At 43.6% G+C, this 26,770-nt stretch overlaps 1 protein-coding gene across 1 annotated transcript; it reads left to right on the top strand.

The window, feature by feature from the left end:
* Positions 1 to 227: 227 nt before the first annotated feature.
* Positions 228 to 25,726, top strand: st6galnac5a (ST6 (alpha-N-acetyl-neuraminyl-2,3-beta-galactosyl-1,3)-N-acetylgalactosaminide alpha-2,6-sialyltransferase 5a; the record flags this gene model as incomplete). The annotated part of the gene is made up of 5 exons (XM_080837547.1): positions 228 to 242; positions 1,031 to 1,237; positions 17,736 to 18,148; positions 24,333 to 24,440; positions 25,462 to 25,726. 5 exons carry the CDS (start codon positions 228 to 230, stop codon positions 25,724 to 25,726), a joined length of 1,008 nt encoding a protein of 335 aa, XP_080693673.1.
* Between the last annotated feature and the right edge of the window lie 1,044 nt (positions 25,727 to 26,770).

Raw genomic sequence — 26,770 nt, 5'->3', positions numbered from 1 at the left:
CAGGCGGCATCTGCTGTGCGCCCCTGGTTTGTGAATTCTGCGATAAGAATGGGTTTAGGCTGTGTTCATACAATCGCTAATCTGGCATAGGAGTAGAGCGCGTTGCGTTAGCTCTCCATCTGATGTGATGTGATGGGGATTTAAAGTCAGCATAATCTCACTTAGTACTGTGCGGAAAAGTGGATTTACATGTGCAAATCAGTGGGAATAATACAGCGTGCCGCAAAATGAAGACAGCTATGGTAATAGTTCTAAAATAACTATTGTGTGCGGATGGTATTTTCCTAAAGACCGCATAGGTATAAAGAGGATTGTTCTTGTAGAAACTGTTACTGCATGTGTTTTGTGTTTTCACTGCATAAAACAATATAAAAGAGGATTAGGCTGAATGGAACAATAGAACCTAGTTTTAATCTAGATTCGCTAGGGGAGAGTTTTGAGGGAGCGAACAGCCTATATTTAGACTCGGGGAAAAAACAATAGCCATTGTCCAAAAAATAATTAGGATAGATATTTTCTTTGCTTGCAGAAAACATGTCATCGATAACATTTAATAGTTGTCTAAACATTTGGTGAGATGCCCACCGAAAGAGTAACGTTAGTAGCTTACTGAAATGTTGAAGTTCATTGAAATAGACTTGTGCTGTTAAAACACATTTTGGAATAGGATGATCAGCAACCAGTTACTAACCTGTGATAAGGAAAACTCGTTTATTGTTGTAAAGTTCGTTGTTTTCGAGCTTTTGAAAAACACTTTGAATAGTTTTCCATTCCAACCAGAAGCCTTAAACATGTTGTCTGTCACTCAGTGTTTACATGAAAAATGTCTTAGAAAATATGATCAGAGGGTTAGTAACTAGGTTATTTGTACCAGCTGTTTCAGTGGTAGAATGCCAGTGTTAATGAAATTACATACTACCGATAGCTAAGAGAGCGTTTGTCTTTGGATAGTCATATCATTCATCATATGCAATACATGCATGTGAGAGGAATTTAACACGAGCCCCATGTGGGTCTTTTCTTCTTTTAGCGTCATGGGGTAGCAGTGTTTTTAGCCGTAACCATGTGCACCAGTTTGTTCTTCGTGTACAACGCCAGCTTCAGCAACAGCAACACTTCAAGAGGTTCGACCGATGCGTCGAGCCGAAAGAGTGAGCTGTCTCCTAGTATACCTGCCAAGGCGCACAAATCTCCCCCCTCAGCCTTGCAAGGATACAACAGCATAATTGACCACAAGGTAAGCAGACAGAGCCCCCATAAAACCCCTTTATCTGCGGATGTGTTTGTTATATTTGTCAGGAGTGGGCCTACAAGTTTGCTCATGCATCAATGATTAACATAAAATCTCGATTTTTTCCCCCCCAATATAACGCAAATGTAATATCAAACAAGTGCTATGAAAAATAAAGGTAAAACCTGTCAGTTTTAGGAGTGCATCGTGATGTTTTGCTCATGCTTTTTAATTGCATGTGGAAGTTAAGTAGCCAAATTTCCTTAGAATAATAATTTTAAAAAACGAGGTCTGTGAAAAGCTGGTCTCAGATGCAATTAATGCCTGCCTGTGACCGGGATGCTTCCCAATCATATCCTGTTTTCAACCATGTTGTCACCATTGTTGATGGATAATGATTTTTCATGATTTTTCATAAATAAGGATATATATAGTGACACTCGAAATATATAATATAACAGTGTTGTCTGCACAGAAGTACAGTAGGACATCTATAATATTTCTACAGTAGCAAGCCATGAATGTCACTGGAACTGGCACACAGTTTATTTCTGTAAAGCTTATAGGGACAGGTGCATATGGTAGTGACTGACCTCTATTCAAAGGCACTGTGCTTGTTAAGATAGAGAGACTAAGGGATATTTTGAAATTAATAAAATAATTGCTGAAAAGCTAAGTGTTGCACACAGATATATGGAAGGGGGCTTCAAGGTGATTACAGTAAGCTCATGCTCATTACTTCATTGTATGCTGTTGCCTACACCTAACGGTTAGGAAGCTTAGACGAGCTGATGAGTTATGCTTAGAGTTATGCCCTGATAATTAAACATTTACCAGCAGCAGAGTTCAAGGCTAGAAGCTTTTCCGCCACCACTGTACCATTCATAATAAACGCCCTGTGTCGGATGCTATTGTGAGCATTTATTAAAGGAATTAGACTCTAGTTTTCCTTTTACGGACCTGAGGAAAAAATCCCCACATGCCCATTAATCACAATTTAGCTTCACTCTGCACGACTCTAACCCTGATACTCACCTGTCACCATAATAACAGCCTGCAAATGCAAATGAGTTTCCTCTCTTCACACCAAATCAGCCATTTTACCCATTGTGATTGCATTGTAATTTGACAAAAAATATTCTTAAGGGGAACAAAGTGTAATTTTCTACTTCTGATTTGTGACTGAAAGGTGAAACGAGACCACGTTCAGTAGTTGTTTTGTGTTGGGAAGGAGGGTTGTGTGATGAACTGCTGTGAAATCTTTTGTGGTTGGAGTGAACAGGGAATATACTGTCACAGCAGAGGGTCTGGGTCTGTCCACAGTCTGTCCACAGAGGTAACTTTCAGTATGCGAGAGAGGGACTGAGGGTGTCTTTGTAGGCAACCGGGAGACAACCATTCCTCCAAGCCAGGCAAGCCAACCCACTAACAGCTGGTGTAGCTCCAAGTCATTCCAAATAACGAGTAGTTCAAAAACAAACCGGCCAATTAGCCGTAGCTGTACCATTAGACAAGCTCCTGGCCAGTATAAAAAGCTGCATCCAACAGCAGCCTCTTTCTAAAGACTGAAGGGACTGAAGTCCTATGGTGATTTGCAGGGGCAGCCTTGGGCTTGATCTGACTTCAGCCGCCCAGCAAGACGGAGTGCCTCTCTTTTGTGACCATTTAAAATTGATGTCTTTCTGGATTAAATATTAACTCAAACACTCCTCATCTCAAAGAGCTGGTTTGAAATAGCTTTATAGCAACATGTGCTTTATTCAGAACACCATGGATCAGCAAAGCAAGGCTATGGGACAAGAAAAGAAGGAATGGTCCTAAAAAAGCAACCCGAGTTTATAAATCCGATAGAGTGTCATGACATTCCGTCGCTTCGTTGTATAAACCTCTAAGAAGCTTTAAGCTTTTAAATGGATGGAGGGGGCTGGTGGTGTGTTTTGTGTTTTGATGGTTGTGACTGGGATTACTCTGGATTCTCATCCTTTTAAAGCTGTGAAATATGTCATATTTTATGATGTTTTTCTGCACACACTTGCTAGGTAATAAAAACATTAGGACACAGGGCCTAGTTTCCCGAACGCTAAAAAGGACTTGAAATCGGTCGTAAGAGGGATCCTTGCAGAGCGGTTTCCCGACGCCGCACTTACGGCTATGATGAGTCTACGATGTCGCCAAAATCCACGTAGGCCGTTAACATACGTCGTTATCGGGAAACGAGGCCCAGACCCTTAATGAATGCAGGGTCTACTGAAAGCCCTGGAGCTTATCATTTGTAAAGACCCCCTTTCCATTAAAGATTCATCTTGGTCATCTGACCTGAATATAAGCATTTCCCTTTTCGTTCGACTGAGAATAACTTAATACACACTCTACATATTAAATAGCTATGATACAAGCACAAAGGATTACCATGAACTGGTTGTTTGAAATGGTAATCAGTAAGACTGTATCATCCCTCGCCTGTAATGCTTAGATTGAATGCAATAATATTCCTTCCACATATGTGAGCTAATTGGTTTCCTCCTGAACCACCCTCGTCTTGGCACTTCATCAAAATAGCAATCGGAGCTGAAGTGTTATTGAGTAATTTTCACAATGGTGGACAGGGAGTGGATAGAGAATATGCTGTTACCAAGTGACATCTACAGACCTAGGATCAGTAGGGAGAAGGTGAGGTCGAAGTTGCACAGAGCCAGTCCAGTATCTGCACAATCACCTCTAGCCTCCTTCCTACGCTTAAGAGGAGGGCACATTTTTATTGTTTTCATTTATTGATTTTTTCCCCAAATGTCTTCTTTTTGCTCCATAACGAGCTGTTACTGCATGTGTAAACTTGTTATGCTCACTGTGATGGAGACCATCCACTGGGAGAGCAGTATGGTGAGGGACCAGGGGGTGGGGGTGGGGGTGGGGGTGGGGGCGTGAAGAGACGTCTGCATTTCATTTGCTGAATGGCTGTTCCTTTGAATCCTCCCTATCCTGAAGCACAGAGAGAGCATCAGAGAGCAATCTGGATGAGGTGAGACGGAGAGAGGGAGAGAGAGAGGGAGAGTGAAAGAGAGAGGGAGAGAGAGAGAGAGAGAGAGAGAGAGAGAGAGGGAGGGAGGGAGTGAGAGAGGAGTGATGAGGGAGTCAGGGGAGGTATGGTACAGAGAGAGAGAGAGATTCGGCTGTGGAGAAGAGAACAGGAGAGAGTAATGAGGGAAAGCGTGTGTGTGTGGGGGGGAGATGACAGAGGAACAGAGAGAGAGACAGAGCTATGAGACAGAGTGAGAGAGATGAAAAGAAAGAGTTTGAGGGAGGAGGAGAAACACATCGCAGGGAGAATGAGAGAGAGAGACTGATAGATAGAAAGAGAGAGAGGAGAAGGAGGGTGAGATTCCCAGGGGTATCCTCAGTGTACTCTCAGCCTGCCTGATTTCTCTAGCGTGGGGCCTGATCTGCAGCCTTTCCCCAACATCAGTGCAAAAGCAGCAACCTCTCTCTGAGCTCCACCTTTTCAAAGCTAGCTGTTCAAAAGCAAACCTGTGCGAGAGACTCATTTAAAGGATCTGTGAGAGAAACCCTCAGGGCTGCATTCATGGGGTCAAACGAATATGTCTATTAGCTGCCACTACACATACAGTATATTATTCGCTGTGTTGTATTTACAAGGCATAAAATGATGCTTGTACCACTAACATAGAACACATTCTGGAAAAAAAGAAACAAGCCAAGGGAAGTGCTTTGGGTGGATCATTCAAAAGAAACAGTCTTCATAAGTACACAATATAACATGTGATGTAAATATGATATAATATATAGAATAGAATTTCCTCAGTTGTCTGGGAATTCCCCGCCCCTTCACTGCATTTCATTTGCTCAGTTGGTCTGGCGAACTACTCAATGGCGGTCCTCTTCAGTCACGTAATTGGACACTCCTTTAACCAATCAGACCAACGATACTATACAACGATACCACGATCGGTAATAAAGCAAACACGTCTTTTTTCTGTATGAACTGTTCCAGGGCAAGTTTCTGTTCTATTTTCGAAGAAAACTTGCCTTTGAAATCATCCAAGACAGCCGCGAGAGCAGTATAGAAGTTTTGCTGTGCTTTGGCGGCCTCCATGTCCAATGTTTTCAAACTCTCTTTGCCGTCGCTTTTGTTACGTAGTTGTGGTAAGTTTAAATCTGCCAATGGGGCGCCAGGTAGCCAATAGCCAGTTTGTGATTGGCTCCAAGGATCCTTACAATGCTGAACTAAACTGGTATAGCCGCCTTGCCAGACTGACTCTGAAGGCAAAATCAAATTGGCCGGAAAAAGAGGGGCAGGACTTCCCAGACAACAGTAGTAGGTCAAAATGAACAAAACTGTTACCTGGGTGATGAAACGTATGAAATTTGTGCTGTACTTGTGTGTCTTCAATGAGGCAAAGAAAGCTTTCATTTGTATAAGGGCACCACAATTATTATAGAAGGGGAACATTTTTTATTTTTTTATTTACATAAATGTGGTAGACTGACTCAGAGCATTGGTCTTGTAACCATGGCATAAAGGTTTTTGTCAGGTCCCTATAGCATCCCCATCTCTGCATTGCAACAGCGCAGCTATGAAGTCCTTCAGTGGCAAACAAAACACTGCCTTGGGCTATCCAGCGCTGGCTTGAAAAGCAATTACGGATGTAGGGTGCATTCTGTTTCGATAAGCATTCCCACGATGAAGTAATCACTTGCACAGTACCTCTTGGCTCTCCCTTTTGGGTGGGGAGTCACGGCTGAGCCCATACATCTCCGCACAATAGAAAGATACTGGAGAATTCAGTGCCGTTGTGTGGGTGCAGAATGGGAATTTCACACCCCCCCACCCCCCTGCATGTTTCACCTCTGAAATGAGGCACAGGGCCAACCTTGGGTCCCTCCACCAAGGCGTTTGAACGCTCTGCCAAAGATCATAAAAAGGTTAAACTGGGATGATGTATTTTAGCTATACATCCACAGAAAGACAAATAGATCATGGGTGGGTTTGTGCTTCAGAGCAAAGGAAGAGGAGAGGGGAGCAAACAGATGAAAAGCATCCCATTAAACTGCCTTTTCGTCCCCACTGAGAGGAAGGCCTGAAGCGGCATTCAGCCATTTAGCAGTGATTGATGAGACTGTCTCTCACGCTGAGAAAAGGAATGATCAAGCTATTATTTGTGTTTTTCAGTGTAATCTGGCTGTGCTAAATCCTTATGCTGATAGCATTTCCCTGGAGATTATCAACATATTGCATGTAGAGGCTATTAATTACAACTCGCTGAAGCTGGTAGCTCATTGCGCTGGAGCCTGTCCAAGGCAGAGAATTTTTGGGGGACCGTAGATGATCAACTTGAAGATGAAATGTCACATGCTGGAATCCTCGCAGAATGTCACGAGGAGACCAATTTTGTTTTTTGACTTACATGGCACCAGATCAGCATTTTGCTAGAAGGAAACTAATTAGAATTTTACAATAATGGTGGCATGTTGCATGTCCTGTGCTGTCCAGAAAAAACAACACATCTTTTCAAGACAGAAATTTGCCACGGCATTCAGCCATTACCCACAATTCAGTGCTGTCTAATGAGCACAACATAGTCCTTGATGGATGTTGTTGGCAGCTCTTGCTGCCTTGAGGAAACAGTATGACAATGCGGCAAAGTTAAGCGCCTTGGATTTGTGCATCCTTGACAGGCAATTGCCGGCACTTTCCTCCACTGTTCCGCGCATCATCTAATATCTTATGCACATCCTCTCAGTCTCCATGGGGTTTCCACATTAATTCAGGATAAGTCTCAGTGTTATTCAGGATAAATCTCACTGTTGAAGGATAAACACTCGTGAGTCATCTGGGAAATATATGTAGAACGTGGTGGCAGTAGGTCCTCGGCTGCAGAATTAGACAACGTGTCTGTTCAGCTTAGAAATAACGGGAGCAAACATGCAGGGGCATCGCAGCCAGTCAGACAGGTTACCCCTTTGAGCTCAACCTTCACTCGCAGAATTGGACTATTTGTGCATGCCTGCAAGTGTTTGCTGGTAGGTGCATACTAGAGCAGGCACAATCACTGTTTAACCTCGACGGTGCAATCAGCGATTGCCAAGAGGTTAATGAACCATTTATGAACTCTCAATTCATGCCGCTTTCACCTCTCTTACTCTCAAAGGTGCAGTTCCGTCCCAATCACCGTCTACATCAGTTAATCCCCTGATTCCGAAAGTGCAGCGACGGTTGATTGCCAGTGGCTAATATGAGTTTCTGTAGTCTAATCTAGGCGCTGTAAGATTAAACCTGCAGGTAAAGTGCAGCACTGGCTGCACTCTCTGTAATAAAGAACCGCATGCTGCCCTGCACCATCAGACAATTACTGCTGCTAAATCTATCTCCTTATCGCAGCCTTCACGGGAGATGAGCGTCATTATCATTATCAGATACAGAGGTGAGAGCTGGGATGGTGAGCGGTTGGTGCTCCGGCAGGGGAGGTGGCATTCAGGAAGTGTCTAATGAGAAGCTCTGTACGAGCATGAGGGAGGTGAAATCATCGGAGTTAAAATCCCCCCCCCCCCCCAGTTTTTCTTCTGGGGCTTAATCACCGGCAGTGGCTGCAACTACTGTTGTAAAACCAAATGTGACCACAGTGACAAAGCAGAGCCGCAGAACAGTGAATCACCACCCATTGGGGGTCTGGCATTTCATCAACTTTTGCCATCACTGACAGTAGAAGGCGAGTGGAAAGCTGTATTTCTATCACTTGGGGTATTTTCTGCCCCTCCATTGGAGCTACAGACATTGCTCTCCAGTCACTCTGCTCTTGACTGTTGGCTGTTCCTAATGATTTCAGTTAATTGTATGCATTTATGCTGACTGTTGGGCTCTGCATTAGAACAAGGTCTGACATGCGTTTGGTCCCATGTGACTGTATTGGAAAGGGTTTAATGATTGAATTATGTCCTTACCGTTTAGGGCAACAAGCTTTTTTTCGTCATTAGCTGAATGCAGTAATTTTTATAACAAGCCCCCCAGTTCTATATGTTTTTTGCTCCTGGTGATCAGATGAAACCTATTCAGCTTGCTACAATAATTTGACAAAGTGAACTGCTCTTGAAAAAGCTAGGTGAAGTGTGAAGTTGAACAAGTTGAACAAGGTTGTCTTTGTCCTTGTGAGTTAACGTGGGTGTGAAATTGAAACTGTATATGGTCATTAGTTAATGAAAGCGTCTAGTCCCATCTGCTAATTATTCATACTGCATTGCTCATTAGTCGTCAAAAGAGAGAAGGGCAGGTGCTACAGCAGGAATCAGAAATACATACAGACATTTAACCCAGCACAGCATGAAAGCCTGAAATCCTCCAATAACGGAAGGAGATGCTGTATATAAAAAAGCACCGTGTCCTTTTCCATCACATCTCACATCTCCTTGCTTGTCTATTTTCTCTCAGTTCACTCGTCTCTTTCTGTCCTCTCCGGCTTTCTTTCTCTCTCCACCCCCCTCCCCTCCGCCGCCTGCGTCAACTGTGCTGTGCCATCCATTGCACTCATTGACGGGAGCTAGTTATCATTGCGGTCCATCTCTCAGTTATAAGCCCCGCGATGGATGCTAATTCATCCCCTGGGGACCTTGTTTTAAAGGATGCCGCTTGTCAGGGCTATTTGCTTAATCCCAGGCTCGAAAAAACATGCCGGCACCGTTGCAAGGGGAACACCTTTTGTATTCAGGCCAAGGCAATCATCTCGACAGAGAGGTGTCTTCATCGGCTTGGCGCCTGGCCTCTGTCTCCCTGCAGCCTGCTGCGCACCACCCGTGGCTCGGAGGAGACGAGCCTCCAGCACACACTGATTAAGTGGAAGAGAGGGAGGAGCCGTCAGCGGGAGGTTATGCAAGGTCACTTTGCTGTTGGTCGCTCAGCCCCGACCCCTAAATTTGCCATGTTGTTCCTGTTAGGCTGAAGGACATCAAGTTCTGCACCTAGTTGTGTCTAGTTGAATTCCTGCTCCAACACAATCCCTTCTTGATAGGACACCTTCATACTGCAGTTGCAAACACACAAGCACAAGACGAAAACCTTGTAAAAGGCAGAGTAAGTTGCACGGACTTACACATGTAAGATAATCAATGTCCCTGAGTCCCTCCCGGCATCGTATTGGCTTGGCTCTGATGACTCATTATTCAATTTAAGGCAACCTATGACCTGACTGGGAGGGGAAATCATGCTATAGATTACCTAAGCAGAATGCATTGATGATGAAAGGCAGACCTGCTGACAAACTTGTACTATAGAACGTAAGCAGGAACAAAGAGTCTTCAAATGCATTCACATGAATTATATTTCTCTCCCATGGATTTGTGGAGGTGGACATCTTTTTGCATTCTCAGGTTGTAGATGTTGAATCAGTGACCTCTTCGGTCCAAAATGGCCTGAGGCTAAATTTTAATTTGTATACTTCATCAGGATAGATTATATTGGATTCTTGGAATGGAGAAACCTTCAAAGATCACGATGACCACCAGAAATATTTTTCAATAGCAACATAAGAGGAGAGATGTTCTGCTCTTAACAGACAGATTGTTCTTTGTTCTCTCCTAAAAAGGAGGAATTGATTCACAGTTTTATATCAGTGAAATAGTAGTGTGTGTGTGTGTGTGTGTGTGTGTGTGTGTGTGTGTGTGTGTGTGTGTGTGTGTGTGTGTGTGTGTGTGTGTGTGTGTGTGTGTGTGTGTGTGTGTGTGTGTGTGTGTGTGTGTGGACAGACTGTAGGACAGACTAACGCACCCCCATTACTAATCTACTACTATTATTACTAATGTGCTAGCACGATTACATGTCATCATCAAGACAATGTCACAGTAAAACAGTATGGCTAATGGTGCTTGATCTAATGTCTCATTTTAGATTGGTGTGAAATAAATCCTTTAGAAATTAATAAATTGGGGAAGGATCCCATGATTCTTCTTTTACTTCATATCGCCTAGGTGATTTGAAATCTTAGGCAGAGCTTTATGATTCATAGTCCCTTTGCATTCATACAACACTCCAGCAATCCTCTGAGCCATGATCTCATGTCCTAATCCATGATTGCCATTATCCACAGCTGTGGTAACACTAGCTCTGACTCACTCAACCATTTCAAATGATTTAACAATTGTGTTCTTTTGGCAAATCATCACTATGGCTATAATGCCACGTAGGGATGTGGATATCTCCTGATTGTAATGGATAGAGAACTTTCCACTAAATGGTACTGAGGGAATAGGGAATGACTTACCACCATAGATCATGTTCTCGTTAATACCGTTGTACCTGATACGGCTACTTGAAAGGGGCTGCTAGTTAGACGTGAAGCAGCATACACTGCTATGCTACTGACACTGGCCAGATAATGCTAGGGTAAGTACCTTTTAGAAAAACTACATGCATAATCAATACATGAACAGATCAAAATGAATAAATATTCTTCTACACAACAATTTGGAATTATACATTTGTGGTTGCCAGTTGCCAATTAAATTCTCCCAACAGTCTGGTAAGATGTTCTCCATATCTCATTCATATTGCCACAGAGTATAGTGATCTTGCAGTCTTTAAAGACCGTAGATGCTGATGTTGATTTAAATGTTGATGTAGATTTATTTTCTACGTTACTTTCTTTAAGTTATACGGCTTCTTTGAGTCTGTTGACAAAGAGTCCAGTCTCATGTATGGTTCCTGTAGTACAACTTATATAGCAGTTTAACTTTAAACAAATTGCAAGACAAGGTTTCCCAGCTGTTTCTATACCAGAACACCTCCCTGGATAACATATAGAAATACTCAGAAATACATTTGGTGCCGAGAGGCTTTACAGAACTAGGCAATTTTTCACAATCTAACAGAAGTGTAATGGATGAACAAAGACATTATTTCCGTGTTCATGTATCCAAAAGGTTGACTGCTCCAGAACTTCTTCACCCATGGTCATTAGCTTGGTCTTGAAAACATTTTTGCATTGTTAAGATTAAATATCAGTCATTTTGCAAAGAATTACATAAGCATAATGTGATACCACTTCTCGCCCTTATGGCATTTGCAAAGAAGTGTCTTTGAAGAAGTTCCCCAAAAAATTTGCATTTCCTTGAGCAAATCAACATTTTCGATGAAGGCTCAGCTACTAAAGAGGCAATAAAAGTAGCAGGAGAGAATGGCAATCCAGGCACTTCAATATAGGCACTTTTGTGAAACAGTTGCAACTATTACATCTCACATACATCCAACAGCGGTGCAACTGTCTGATTAGATGCAGACTGTGGAAGTCTATGACGGACATGTCAAAAGCATGGAGTCAAGTGTTCAGTTGCATGTGAAAACTGTAAAGGAACTGCTTGCAGTAATGGCACAGTTACTATGGAAGCTGATGATGAAGATTTGTTTGATGTTTGTCTATTAAGAATAGAAAACAGTTTTCAAACTTTTCAGACACATAAGAGCTTACATAATACAATTGCAGGTAAAATAGTTACAAGAATACATTGTTTAATTTAGTTTTTATTTAGATAGAAAAGCTTTAACGTATCTGTAAAACAGGACATATATCTGGTATGAAAACTGTTGAAATACCTTGTCCTGCAAATAGTTTAAGGTGGACCCCCTATATCTCATAAAATGCCTGGACTACCATACCAGGCTATGAAACATATTGTTGTCTTCAGTGTTTCTAACATATGGTTATCTTCTGTGTCCCAAGCATACTGTAGGGTCTGCTGTGTCTCTATCATAGGGTGTTCTGTGTCTCTATCATAGGGTGTTCTGTGTCTCTGGCATAGGGTCTGCTGTGTCTCTATCATAGGGTCTGCTGTGTCTCTATCATAGGGTCTGCTGTGTCTCTATCATAGGGTCTGCTGTGTCTCTATCATAGGGTGTTCTGTGTCTCTGGCATAGGTTTGCTGTGTCTCTATCATAGGGTGTTCTGTGTCTCTGGCATAGGTTTGCTGTGTCTCTATCATAGGGTCTGCTGTGTCTCTATCATAGGGTGTTCTGTGTCTCTGGCATAGGTTTGATGTGTCTCTATCATAGGGTGTTCTGTGTCTCTGGCATAGGTTTGCTGTGTCTCTATCATAGGGTGTTCTGTGTCTCTAGCATAGGGTCTGCTGTGTCTCTATCATAGGGTGTTCTGTGTCTCTGGCATAGGGTCTGCTGTGTCTCTATCATAGGGTGTTCTGTGTCTCTAGCATAGGGTCTGCTGTGTCTCTATCATAGGGTCTGCTGTGTCTCTATCATAGGGTCTGCTGTGTCTCTGGCATAGGGTCTGCATATCCCTACTGCTTGAGAGCAGGCACACTTGACCATAAGTCCAGGTTCCTCCTTGTGATGTTGAATTTCTCAGGTTGTTCTGTGCAGCAGCTTGTTTTGATCTTGGATCAGAACGTTCAGTGGCACCGCCTTTCGCCCAACAGTCCTTGCTTTGACATGGCCTGGTTTCTTACAGTTGCAACTCGCTGTGTACTTATCTTTTGCAATGTTGGCTGATGAATATGTTTTTTTGTTTGCAGATTCTACCATTTTCTTGGTTACTTTGTGTTGTTTCTGGGTCAGTTCCAGACATCCTATCCATTGCATGATATCGGCATATGTTCCTCCTGGATCAGCCCCAGCATCTATTACACCTTGATAGTCAAGATATTTCAGAGACTCAGGCATTCAAGAAGCACCCAATTCAATTTCGGTCTGCACACATTTTCTACAACGAACATCCTTTATAAGCATCTCTTAATTAAAAAGTATTTGGTAATTTTCAGTAAATAGGCCACTTTTCACTTCATTGGGAACATAGGGCTTGGGAACATTGCACTCTGCCATTGTGTATTAATTATAGGTATTATTGATGATGGTGTCTAATGTGTTACATGTATGACTCATGTCTTAATGTGAGTGAAGGAAATGTGTTCTTTGTTTGACCAGAGTAAGAAGAGTATAAAATGAAGAATTCCTTCGAAAAATCTGGAGACCATAATGCTCAAAGAACACTGTGTGGTTATTGCTTTCCATTCTCTCTCATTTTACACTTACAATTTGACCCATTTGACTACCTTTACTGATAATCATTAACCTTGTTTGCTGTGGAATTGATCAAAGTAAAATACAGGTTTTGGTGTGTAGGTCTTGAGTCCGTGATGGCGAGTAAAGCTGGCCATGTTTGCAGAGAGATGAGAGCCGGATTAAGGGTTTGATGGGATCTTGTCTTCCTCCGAGACGCGCCTGCTTCTAAATGGCCCTGCCGTAATCAAAGCTGCGGGAGGTAAATCGATCAGTGTTGCCAGGGCCCGATCTTTTCGGCTCCCAAAGTCCGCTTATTCCCAGCTCTCCATTTCATTCCCCGCGTTTGTGTCGTCTCTAAGCTCCCACTTAGATCAGGCACTCCCTTTAAGCCGTCTGATAGGTGTGCTCTCTTTTAAAAAAAATCCCCCGTCCTATGACAAGAGAGAAACCATAAAACTGTCACCGATCTTTTTCTCTCCTCCTTCATCCTCTCTTCCATCCTTTGGATCTAGCTTCTCCAAGGGACCGTTTCTTCGTTCTCACAAGTTTTAATCAGCCCTTTGTAGGTCACAGGCATTTATTCTCGACTTGAATAATTGGGCTGCTGTTCGTTCGTTCGTTCTTAAAAAAAAAAAAAAAAAACGGTTTGGGGAGTTGGCGGAAAAGAGACGTGGTGGTGGTGAGGGTGACAGAGTCTAATTAAGACCTCATGGTGGGATCGTAAGCAGCGGCTGCCATCAGAGGGGAATAATTTCTGGCCAACGGGATTACTCTAATTGCTGTTGTTTCAGCGGCACCACTACGCCTCTGGTATGCCCCCTCCCCCCCTTTCATTAGATCCCTGCACCAGCCGTGGAGCTCTGCTCTGCTCTGCTCTCCTCTGGTCTACTCTCGCTGCCCCAACGGCTGGACTGAGCCGGAGCCGGAGTCTGAGCCATCCCATTAGGACCCTCAGTCAGCTGACACCATACAAATGTGGATCTTGATTTTTGTCTTCTTGACACGCTTTAAGGTTATATTTGATTTGTCTTCCTGCCATTACCGATTTTGAATCAAGACTCAAAATGTTCCTTTTTTTGCCATTCCGAGCTTTAATGTGTGGTTATGATTCATGTGCTGCCCAAATACTGACACATAAGAGAACAGGACAGTCTTAAAACAAATCTCTCGGGAGGTTAGTGGGGCTACTGCTGTCTGTAGCAATGAAATATCTGTGTTGAAGAAAATGAGGGGAAGTCTAATACAGGGGGCCCTGCTGTGCCATGTGATTGCAGCCTTTTAGATGCCCTATTACCGGCTATCTCCTCTTCTTCCCAGCCGGTGTGCCGCATATGCACTGGGCTGCCTTTTGTTAAAGCAGTTCACATCTTTTCTCCTCAATGATTTGTTCGAAAATAAATATATTAAAAAACTAAAAATTGAAGCTGCAAGGATGTTTCTCTTTCGGTTCTCACCCTGGGAGGCATGAGACGAACATGTCTGCAAGATCCACCATGACATTGAAAGGAAATGCATTCACTTCATCCCAATGCATGAACATCATAAATGTCTTCCATGCACTGTGACCAGTAGTGCTGTGTTGTTTGTCCTTCACATTGTCACAATCAGCAGGGGTGGGGAGGGAGGGGGATTGTGTGTGTGTGTGTGTGTGTGTGTGTGTGTGTGTGTGTGTGTGTGTGTGTGTGTGTGTGTGTGTGTGTGTGTGTGTGTGTGTTTGTGTGTACAATATATGTGTGTACAAACATTCCATATTCCACTTTAAGACCAACAACTGGCATAATTGTTGTGCTTGGAATGTGAGGACACCAAAGGATCTTTTGTTTCTGCAGAAATTGCATGATTAACAGCTCCTTGTAGTCTCCAAATTGCCAGTGGCTCTGAGAGCTGGTGTTGTGTCAGCTGTATTTAAAGTGACTCCACTCCGAACATTGCCGACTGTGTCGTATGTATCATCATCACCCAAGGTTAATCTATTTCCACACCCGCGGGTGATGGCTTCCCGAGCGGATATTTCTCTCCCCATCACATTGCCATATGTAATACAGGGTGTGAAGGACACATCCACTTTGTCACAGATGCCACTGTTTCCACTGGGAGATTTTTTGAAAGCGACGGAATACAAATAAGGCTGATTTAGCACTCAACAATTCAGCAAGTCTTCTCAGTAAGTCTAAAAGCACCCAGAATGAGACATAAAGGATGGAATCAAGTCATCAGATCAGGCCTAAGCTCCACTGCATCTGCATAGGGTGCCCTCCCACATCAGTACTGTAAGATAATGCTCACTTTAAACCCACCTAAACTGTCTGCTCACTGACGTTCCTCCTACCCCTCCTCCCCCCAGCCCCAACCACATTCTGTCAGCCTGTCAGGAGAGGCCTTTGTCCTGATAGGTAGGAGAGGGGAGACTCAGGGCGCCTGTGCTCTGGTGTGAGCCTCAGGGAGCTCATTAACTCCCCCCTTCATTAAACATCATGTCAGCGCAGCAGCTCAGCCACACACACACACACACACACACAAGCATGCACACCCACACACGCACACACAAGGACAGATTTACTTACACATTAGCACTGTTTTAGGCGTAATTTCCTAAAATCAATGGCATGGTTTGTGCAAAAAGACTACACATGGCTAGAACTGCATTCTGTCTGCAGCAGCAGGAGCACAGAATGACAAGTTGTGCTTTTCTGAATGCTTATGCATCCGTGGGAGGGTCGCAGGAAAAAGTGTGAGATTTTGTCAAAATGATGTGAGTAGAAGCACAAGGAGTGACTGATTACGTATTCTGTTGCATGTCTGAAAACTGCAGGGGGGGATTCTGTGCCTATAACTAGGTGTAATCTGTGCCTATAAATAAGTGTAATCCAAATTTACAACCTTTACTTTTGTTTAGTACTTTTTTTGTTGTTGTTGAAGTTTTTTGGAGTGGTGTATAATAACTGCTCTGTACTACTTCCTCTGTTTGATGACACCTTATTAGCATGTATTTATATTTCCTGATCGTTAAACTTTGCAATGAAGGTCGGTGGTTCCATGATTGCATTTTATTGCACCCTTAATTGAATGATGTTGTTCAGTTGTGGGCATCGCAAATTAAAGTTAGAGGGTGGTGATGTGTTGATTGTGCGATTAGCCGCAGGTTTAGGACATTCAACATTCATCACTCAAGTGGCCTGACCAAGTCGTTGCTTGGGCTGTGCTCTCTTGCGTACGTACATATGCCCCACAGACACTTATTTCTGTGCTTTCATTTGAATCAACAAGTACGGCTATGAGCACGTTTAATACACACACAAACAAACACACACCCCTCTGTGTCCCCCAACCTGCTCAGCTCAATCTCAGGCTGCATCGCCTAACCAGCAGACGCCTCCGGCATGCAAATTTGACGTTAAAGGAGAGGAGATCCATGGAGAACACCATCACCATTTGTTATTATCATTTTTTTACTCTAGCCTTCCATAACAGATGCCATCATCCAGGACAAATTGAGCAACTTTGGTATTGAGCTTTTTTGCATCTCATTGACTTAAACAGCAGCACGACGCAGCACCGCGAGAAAAAAAAAGCAGAGCAAATGCAACACTTCCCACAGCCCCAGAGCCGGCCCTTTATCCTGTCTCACCAGCCCCCCTGCTCCTCTTATCCACATTAGCCGGTGCTTATCAAAGGAGGAATACCAATGCGGCCGCATACACAGGTCTGGGAATGATTCATGGGAGCCGTTATAAGACCAGATAGCCTCACCCCAGACAGGCGTGTGTGTGAGGGGGGGGGGGGGGTTGGCTCTCTCTGGGTGGGGGTTGGGCAAGGTGCATGTGAACTGCTCCACTGTGCGGAGGAGGTGTGCTGACAGGCTGTGCAGGTCTAGGTCCAGGCTGCAGCATTTGCCAGTGAATTGGACTGTAATCTCATACATAAGGGTTTTTCTAAAAAATATACATGTGTCCACATGGGGGGAACTGATGGGAAGAGCTGCTCTCATGAAAGCTGTGTGTGTGGTCAGCTGTGGTCAGGGCATATTTATTAAGGGAACTCTACCGTGAGTACTATGCTTCTTTTGCATACTGCCCTATCCCAGAATGCCAAATACTGCCCAGGCCTATTCCTGGAGATCTACTTCTGGATGATTGTACCGACCAGCTGGGTGTAAGAGCTGAATCAGCTAGCCACATACTTCCAATGTGCCTGTATGTTCAGACAAATGTTCAGGGTATGAGGAGATGATTACTACTTACCACTCCAGGAGGGTGGATCACCAGTTTGGCTGTATCAAAACACACATGAAGTTGCAGTAATACAGTAATAGTCAGTAATGAATGCTACTATGAAAGCTATGAATGCTACATGGCTTACTTGTCAGCTGTTGCTGTCCAGGTCTTTGCCTGGCAAGTGGAGAGAGCTTGGGGAGTCTCACGGAGCAGCCTCTGTCCGCACCACTGATGCATGGCCCTTCACCGTCTCCTCTCTCCTTCTTCTTACTCACAGCCTCTGAAGATGCACTGCAACAGCTGCGCTCTGGTCACCAGCTCGGGCCACCTGACAGGCGGCGGTCGAGGGGAGGAGATTGACCAGGCCGAGTGCGTCATACGCATGAACGACGCACCTGCAGGCCGTGGCTATGGACGCGACGTGGGCCGGCGCACCAGCTTGCGCGTTGTTGCCCACTCTAGCATGCAGCGGGTGCTCCGCGGCCGCCACGAGCTGCTCAACGCCAGCCAAGACACCGTCTTCATCTTCTGGGGCCCCAGCAACTACATGCGCCGCGACGGCAAGGGTCTGGTCTACAACAACCTGCGGCTCATGAACCAGGTGCTGCCCAAACTCAAGGTCTACATTATCACCTGGCAGAAGATGCTGCAGTTCGACGAGCTCTTCAAGAAGGAGACGGGCAAAGACAGGTAAGCAGGATTTATCTTAGCCGGCATATGGCGTGTTTTAGCGGGTATCACATGTACCTGTCTGGCAGATGAAAATATCAACGGCAAAAAAAATCCTGTGGGAAATATGCCAAATCAATAAATAAATACATTCCTTTATAGCATATTAAATGGCCTATTATTGTGTGACTGCCAAGATAACTAAAATAGTCAAAGATTTGGTTTTGCCTCTTGCTGTTAGGAAAATGAGAGATTGGCTGAGTGTGTGGTCTTGTGACTAAGCTTTGCGTGAGATCAGAAGCCTGTGCTTTGGGTCATCTCCACATATTAGCATGACTCAGTGATGGTGCTAGTACTGCCAACGCCAGCAAGACTACAGAAAAGCGTAAAGCTCCTAAAGAGATAAAACTTTTGAAAGACAATGAATCGGTATTTAAAACATACATCTGCTTGGTGTTCTGGAATATTGTCAAATCGGCTGTCAAAAAACGTCTAGCGTAGCGTTCTGTGTGGCCTATTCTGTATCTATGCAACCACATGTGTTTGCCTGAGAATTCTGTTTACCCTTTACCCATCCGATATCTCTGTGAAGAATGATGGACAACACCATTACACAATTGGTAGGATTACAGTGTTTCCAAGTGTTGAAGAATAGAGACTAGGCTAGTTCTACCCATATTTGCTAATTTGTACGGCCACGCAGCAAATACATCTTAAAGGTGCTGTGATGACAAGCATCTGCAGAAGCACAGCTCAGTAAACAAGCCAATAAGTAAAGCACAGAGCTGGGGCTGTTCAAGCTGAGTTGGAGCCTTACTGGATCTTAATGAAACTGTTGGAGGGGCTGTGTCCAATCTGTTCAGGGATCGACGCATGGGAGATGAGCTTCAGGAAATATGTTAAGGAATGTAGTGAGGGATCTAGGGGACTGAGGTGCATGGAAAGCCAAAATGACTGTGAATTGTGTAATGGGCACAGAGCAAATTTTGAATGAGCTCCAAATTGGATTTAGAACTATATGATGACTAATGATAGTATCTGGTGTGCAAGTTTGTGTGTGTGTGTGTGTGTGTGTGTCTGTGTGTGTGTGTGAGGGGGGGGGGGGGGGGGGGGGCGTGGAGGATTTGGCTGTTATTACCCTTCTATGGAGTTTTATGCAGCATCATGTGCTGACATGAACTACATAGGTGTTAGGTGTCCATTAAAATCTCCTTGGAGCAGTTAACCTCTGTAATTGCGTGTCAGTAAATGGAGCTCACTCACTGTGCTCTTCTCTATCATCCCTGCTGTTCGGGCATAATAACAGTACTAGATGGATTTACCCTCTGGGACAAAGACAAAATACCATATAAAAGAGCATGATAAAGGAAAGATGAGAGGCATGCGAAGCCTGTCAATGCCCCCCAGAAAAGGCTGCCAAAGCCTCATGTCAAAGTCAGTTCATTGGAGGATTGACAAGGTTGTTTCTTTTGTTCATTTCATACACTTTCAAGTTTAAACCTTGCCTGTCAAAAGTTGTTTTGACACACACTCACATACACAAACTGTGCTTTGAGTAAACAGTGGGGTGTAGTGTCCCTGTGGTGTCTGAACTGAACACGAAGAGGTATGTGAACATCCAAAACTACAAAACTGTATTCTGGTCTTGTTTAAAGCCAAATGTCTTAAAATGGCTAGAAGGTGAAATTCTGCATGTTATAATGTAGCTGTATATTAAATAACGACTGGAAGCAAGACTTGAATTTTGAAACAGTTGCCCTGAGGCTTGTTGCATCTTGATTTCCATTATTTCATTTACTGCATTCAAATGTTAAATTAAATGTTAGCTGTAACTAACGGGTGCTATGCACTGCCGTGCTCCGTGGACGAGAAGATTGATTACCTTCAATAACTTAGGCAAGCAAGTACACAAAGTCAAAAAGTAAGGCTGATCAGACAGATCAAGCCTTTATACCCCTGTCTACAGGGGAAGTTTACAAGCCCCAGGCACGTCCATGCATGTCTGACGTTTGTCATTTCCACCTTATTATATCGGTAACTCTGTAGATCTGTTTTTCTCTCATCTTGCTAATCAAAGGGATGTGTTTATTTTTTGATCACAGAAACAGAGCACACAACACCAGTCAGCTTTCTATAAAGAGAAAGGGACTTGTCAGGGGTTCTTAGATTCGTTAGGTTTAAGATTGTTTGCCTAAACTGAAAAAAGAAAACATTTCCCCATCAGATTAATGATTATTCTGTGTTGTGTGTATTAGGCTTGTAAAGGGGGGGGGGGGATATGTATTTGAGAAATAGAATTTATAAACCCCCCAGGAAGTAATTGTGTAGTTATTTGATTCAGTGCTCCAGGTCACCAATAATCCATTTATGGGGAAGCCTGTCAGTAGCTCAAACATGAAACGCTCTGCCTGCAGATTAGCTTGTTGAAGCTGGTGGTGACGTGCATGATTGTTTGCTGCAAAAAGATGGACTGGGGGAAAAAACTCTCTATGTCATGTTTTAGAAGAAAATAGATTTATTTCCCTGTAATCGCCCTTAAAGGTTTTTTTTTCCTTTTATTAATCCATTTAAACATTTTTTTTGCGCATTTTACAGTGCCCTGGGCCACCAATAACTCCCCGAACCTCTGCCCAAAGCTCCTCGGGAGCTTTCGGGTCGGATGCACTCTGTAATTGTAGTCATGTATTCCCCTGCACAGAGGGATGGGGACTGTCCTCAGAGAGTGTCCACATCCTCTCCCAAAAAGTACTGTGCATGATCATCCACTAAGAGCCACGGAGAAACCACAGTCTTGACTGGGCTATCAGAAGGCTCCTAGAGATGAGATGAGAGGAACAGAGCAATGCACTGAAAGACATGCAGAAAGACAGAGAGAGAGAGAGAGAGAGATAGCAGAAAGGCAGACATAGAGAGAAAGAGAGAGAGATAGAGGGAGAGACATAGCAGTAAGACAGACATAGAGAGAGAGAGAGGCAGAGAGACATAGCAGAAAGGCAGACATAGAGAGAAAGAGAGACAGAGAGAGACATAGCAGAAAGACAGACATAGAGTGAGAGAGAGGGACAGCACAAGGACAGACATATATAGTGGGTGCGTCTTAATAGTCTTAAATGTAAGAGAGCTGTCTTACAACCTTGGTGTCTGGTCCAGACAGCTGTCTGGCATGAGGTCATTTTTAAGGGTGAGATTATTCAAAAAAACGTTGTTTACGAACGTTCTTTTATGACGTTAGTATGCTGAAATACCGTAGGTTACTTATGTAGCCTACGTAGCTAACTTACGTAGGCTGACGTACTGATGTTAGAAAGTTGGCTGAGTGACGCCTCGCAAATCACATTAACCATTATTGATGGTTACAATGATGGTGTTATCGGATAGTGCAGTGTCTATTTCTCGGTAACTTTTGAAAAATCTAAGCGCGAAACCGCTGAAAACATGTACATTTACATACAAAACACGACCGTCAGCATTTGGTCCGCCATCTTTGTTTACATTTTTCAGTTGCCGGAGGGTCGTGGCGCAAAGGTTTGTGGGTAGTAGACAGCATCAAGGCTACACCGATGGTTCCTTGAAAAAAGACCATTATATGACGTATTCTAAGGTGTCTTATGACCCCAAAGAAAAAAATTAAGCAGAATGGGACAGTACTTCCTTCTCTTCTTCTAAGACACCAGGGTGCTGAGACAGCATTTTAAGACTATTAAGACGCACCCAGTATATATAGAGAGAGATAGCAGAAAGACAGACACAAAGAGAGAGAGACAGAGAGAAAGAGAGACAGAGAAGCATAGCAGAAAGGCAGACATAGAGAGAGAGAGAGACATAGCAGAAAGACAGACATAAAGAGAGAGAGAGACAGAGAGACATAGCAGTAAGACAGACAAAGAGAGAAAGAGACATAGCAGAAAGACAGATGTATAGAGAGAGAGAGAGAGAGAGAGAGAAGCCTATGCATTGAACCTTCATTGATTTGCCCAAACAGGTAGAAGGGGTTGGATGTGGACAGGAAGTGCAGGGTGATTATACCTGAAGAGGCTTTTTCCAGAATAAGCACAGCAGGAGAGGACAGGAGGCGGCCGGCACTGGGCCAGGGTCCACAGAGAGCCCCAGGGCGACTGGGCCCATCTGGCCGTTTAGCACTCTGGGATCCTAGGTGGATGTGAGCCGCCTGTCTGTCTGCTCCCAGGCACAGACAGACTGCCTCTCGCCGCGGAGGTTAGGAACTGTCTTTGGAGACTAAAGCTCCAGTGCTTCAAATTGTTCCTCTGCTCCCGTACCGCGTCACAGGAAATGAGCCCAGGTCAGACAGGAACCTCAGGCAGCCACACACGCGCACACACACACACACACACACACACACACAAACACAGACACGCACACCTCCCTGTGCTCAGTAACTCAGTCTTTCGTCAGCCCTGTTTCAGAAATCCTAATAGAGAGACACTAAATTAAAAAGGTAGGCCATAATCTTTTGATTCTCATATAATAGAAAGGGGTGCAGTAAGATCATTGCTGATTCGATGTTAATTCCTCGCTCCCCTCATGTAACTTTAATGTCGAGACTGAGGCCTCAGTTATTGACCTCTATGACAAGTACTTCACAGGGCCCTATTTCCCAAGCATTTATTGCTGTTAATGCCTGAAGCTGCCGGCACTAATCTGTGATGAGACCAGAGAGCGGCTGAGGTAGTGAGCGAAGTGCAAAGCAGATCTCTCACATCATCTAAAGCATCAGTTCTGAATGTGCTGTGATGCTGGGCTTGAGATGGTTTATTTTGTTCTACTGCTATGCTATGCTAAGCTCTCTACTTCAGTGTGATCTGTGCTCCTGTCTCTGTAACTAATCTGTTTGACCCAGACGTTCTTACAATTAAGAGACATCGGATGAAAAGTGTGCCTCAAGTATACTTATGCTCTCAACTGCAAAACAATTTAAATGATCGCTCTTGGTTTCAAGTAGGGACAGCATATCAAATGTTAATTTAATTTCAAATTAATGCCAATTTGACAGATGCAACCATATTTCAGACTGCCAGTAGTTTCTCTTCTCTGGCACAATCCCAGGCCTCTACTTACAAAGACTAGTTGTTAAAACACAGAGATCATACCAACATTAGTTTTTCTTAAAATAAACAACCATTTCAAAATTATATTTCTGTTCAGTTTAAGTCTAGCAAACCCCTGTAAAAACACAACAGCAAGTCTTTAATGAAAGTAACTTTCATTGCAGTGTTGTCAGGCATAATATCTCAAAGCAGGGAAAACTTTTCCATTAAATGTAATGGGGGTTTGAATTTAACCTGTAAACAGACATCAAACAATAAGCTAGAGCTGCTCCTGGAACAGAATGCATTATGCTAGAGGCACTTTCAAGAATAAATATGAAACACGGTAGAAAAAGCTCTCCAAACATAATTTATTTTAAATACAGTATGTGCCACAAATTGTATTTCAATCACTTATAGGCATTCACAATTCCACACAGGAAAATGTTGGTCCGTTAAAACTTAATTGAGTAAAATGTGTATTTATGTTATGGAAACCGGTAAACACTGGGGGAATAAAAAAAGGAAAATAGCAAAGATGTCTTTCTCTGTTCAAAGAAACAGTAAGGAGAGAGATCACTCAAATAATTAACAGTAGTCAATAGACACAGACTTCTTTTGCTGAACAGTCATATTGTTGTCGGACTCAATGCTAAGGGAAGACTTGTGTTTATTAGTTTTACATTTATTCTGTACTCTGCCTAATAAATGAGCTATACAGTGAGTTGACATAGTTTCAAGCAAATAGTCATATATTTGAAAGCCATAAACACAGAAGAGCCAGAGAACATTGTACTCCCAGCATCAGGTGAGTTTTCAAGAGGTCATGTACTGTTGCCAGAGTGTTCTATGAACCTGCCTCTTGCCATCTGCGCTATATTATTAATGTGGCAAACGTGGCATGGAGAAATTAATGCTGTAATTTACAAACCATCCGTTCCTGTCAGTCAGCTGTGTGTAACTGGTGTTTGTTTGTCTGCCTCATGCCATTGTAACAAATTACATTAGAGAGACATTATGACTGAGGCATTATTGGACAGGACTTTGTTGGGAGTCTTGCCGGCCATTCATCCCCTCTGTCGATAACAGTCAGCTGAAGCACCTCATCGCTCTGTCTTTTTTTCTCTCTCACTCTCTCTCTCTCTCTCTCTCTCTGGCAGGCGGATTTCCAACTCGTGGCTGAGCACAGGCTGGTTCACTATGACCATAGCTCTGGAGCTGTGCGACACAATCAATGTCTATGGCATGGTGCCTCCAGACTTCTGCAGGTGAGTCCAAGTCTGTCACATAGACGCTCATTAACATACATGCGCACACTGTTGTTGCACACTGACAGTGTGTGGGCCTTTTTGTTTTGGCCTTTGTTTTTTTTGTTACAGAAACAGATGTGTGTTTAATGTTGACTAGTATATGAACTTGGCACTTTTTCTGAAGTAATGTACATCTGAGGACAATTAGCTGAAATTTTGGTTTTGGAATCTGATGAAATCCACTGCAAACAAGGCCGGCTGTCCTAATAACATGCCCACAATTTTGCCTACTCTGTTTTTTTGTTTGGATCAGCGGATTATTTTGTGCTGTGCCTTCGCATTGGATTACTTCCGAAATTTCAAGTGTGACGTTTCTAATTATTCTCACCCACGGTTAGTCCACATACCTCCATGGTTGTCTCCAGATATTTATTGTAACTTGCATCTGCGTCTGTGAGACTAAATAGAAACAAATTATGCAGTGTTTTGATGCTTGTATGAAACACACAAACATCTACATTTTCATTGCAATTAAGAAGCAGTATAGCAAATATGGAGACAATACGTAGAAGTAATATTAAGCATTACATTGTTTTTGGACATTATCAATTCAATATGAAAGGTTTCAGTTACAGTATATTCCCTCACACACACCTTGGCAACTGCCTTATCATGGCACCAGTGTGAAATTGTTCGTTTTATTCTCACTGTACCTCTGTGTCTTCGTAATTGTAATGTTCAGATTCCCTGAACCAATTCAGGTTAAACACATCACCTGAGGCACCATATCAGCATTTTTCCCCGTGTGCAGGCATGATAATCCAGCATCCCCACCACTCTCTCTCTCTCTCTCTCTCTCTCTCTCTCTCTCCCCCTCTCACACACACACACACACACACACACACACGCATACACACGCGCACACACACACAAACACACACACAAACACACACACACACACACTCACAAACACACACACACACACACACACACACCACACTCTCTTTCTCATTAATTTCTCTCTCTCTTTATCTGACAGAGAAGCTGAGCATTCTTCCGTACCCTACCACTACTACGAGCCCTTAGGGCCAGACGAGTGTGCCATGTACATCTCCCACGAGCGCGGTCGCCGCGGCAGCCACCACCGCTTCATCACCGAGAAGCGCGTCTTCGCCGAGTGGGCTAGGACATTTGACATCAATTTTTACCAGCCCGACTGGAGTCCGCCGCCCCTGCCCAAAAACCTCACCGGCACCGGCACGTCCCCCGCTGCCACCATCCCGTCTGGAGCTCAGAAGACGTGACCTGCAGAGTGCCTCTCGACCCCTTTTCTGACAGACTTGGAGGAATCAAGCCTCATGGACAGGTCATTGCAGACAAATGGGAGGGAAACTGTTCATCCATTGTCTGTCTGTCTGTCTACTTGCAGCAAAACCATCTCCCATTGCTTTGTCTCGGTTTGAATGCATAGAACTGACCAAATGTGTCAAGGCTGGTTTGGAGCTCCCAGAATTCTTATCCTTGCCTGGGGCATGCTGTGTACGGGCAGCGTCCTCTGTTCTGTGTTTTGTACCGAACTACGTGTCATCCCATTGCTTGAGGACAGGAGGTTCATTGCACAACCTGTGTGCCTGTGGTTTGGCCACAAAGAGGTCATGAGAAGAGCAGCCTACCCTTCCTGAAGCACAAATGTGGAAGGGGAAGCACAGAGGTCCAACCTTTGTGTTTGCTGCTTTGTGTTTTTTTTACACCTCGCAGCATGGGGCGGGGCGGAGAGAGAGAGTACAACTGGGGAAGGAGAAAGGGTCCGGGCTGCTCTACAGGCAACTCTGTCAACACAGGTTAGGGGAGAGCGTGTATAAACACACAGGACAAATGGCAACGCTAAAAAGGTTTACTCTGGGCCTCCTTTGTAATCCCCTGAAACAACATGACATTAACTCCAGAGTTCGGGAAACGTCGCACTCGAATGTCTGTGTGTTTAGGATTAAGTGAGGATTTCTGTATGTGATTCATGTTGTGTGAAGAAAAGCCTTACATGTTCAGTGCTTTTCTTGAAAAGAAATGTGTATATCTTCATATTAGCATTATTCACAAACGAGTGACACCATTAGTTCTGTTATGGGAATCATTTTATTGTTAAATGATCTTTACCACAATGTGATATTCATGAGAACAAAGACTATTCCTATTTCTGTTTGCTTACCAATATTTTCAGGATTGCCCACTTTTATTTTTATTTTTTATTTTTTGTAGTAGTAGAAGTATGAATATTATCTGCAAAAAACAAATGGCAGTGAACACTTAATCATTTGATTAAGATCTAATGTGACAGTCCCACGAGAGGT

This window comes from Sprattus sprattus (assembly GCF_963457725.1).
Source record: "Sprattus sprattus genome assembly, chromosome: 4".
NCBI lineage: Eukaryota > Metazoa > Chordata > Actinopteri > Clupeiformes > Clupeidae > Sprattus > Sprattus sprattus.
Note: the sequence above shows the minus strand (reverse complement) of the source record. Positions and strands in the feature narration are given on the sequence as shown.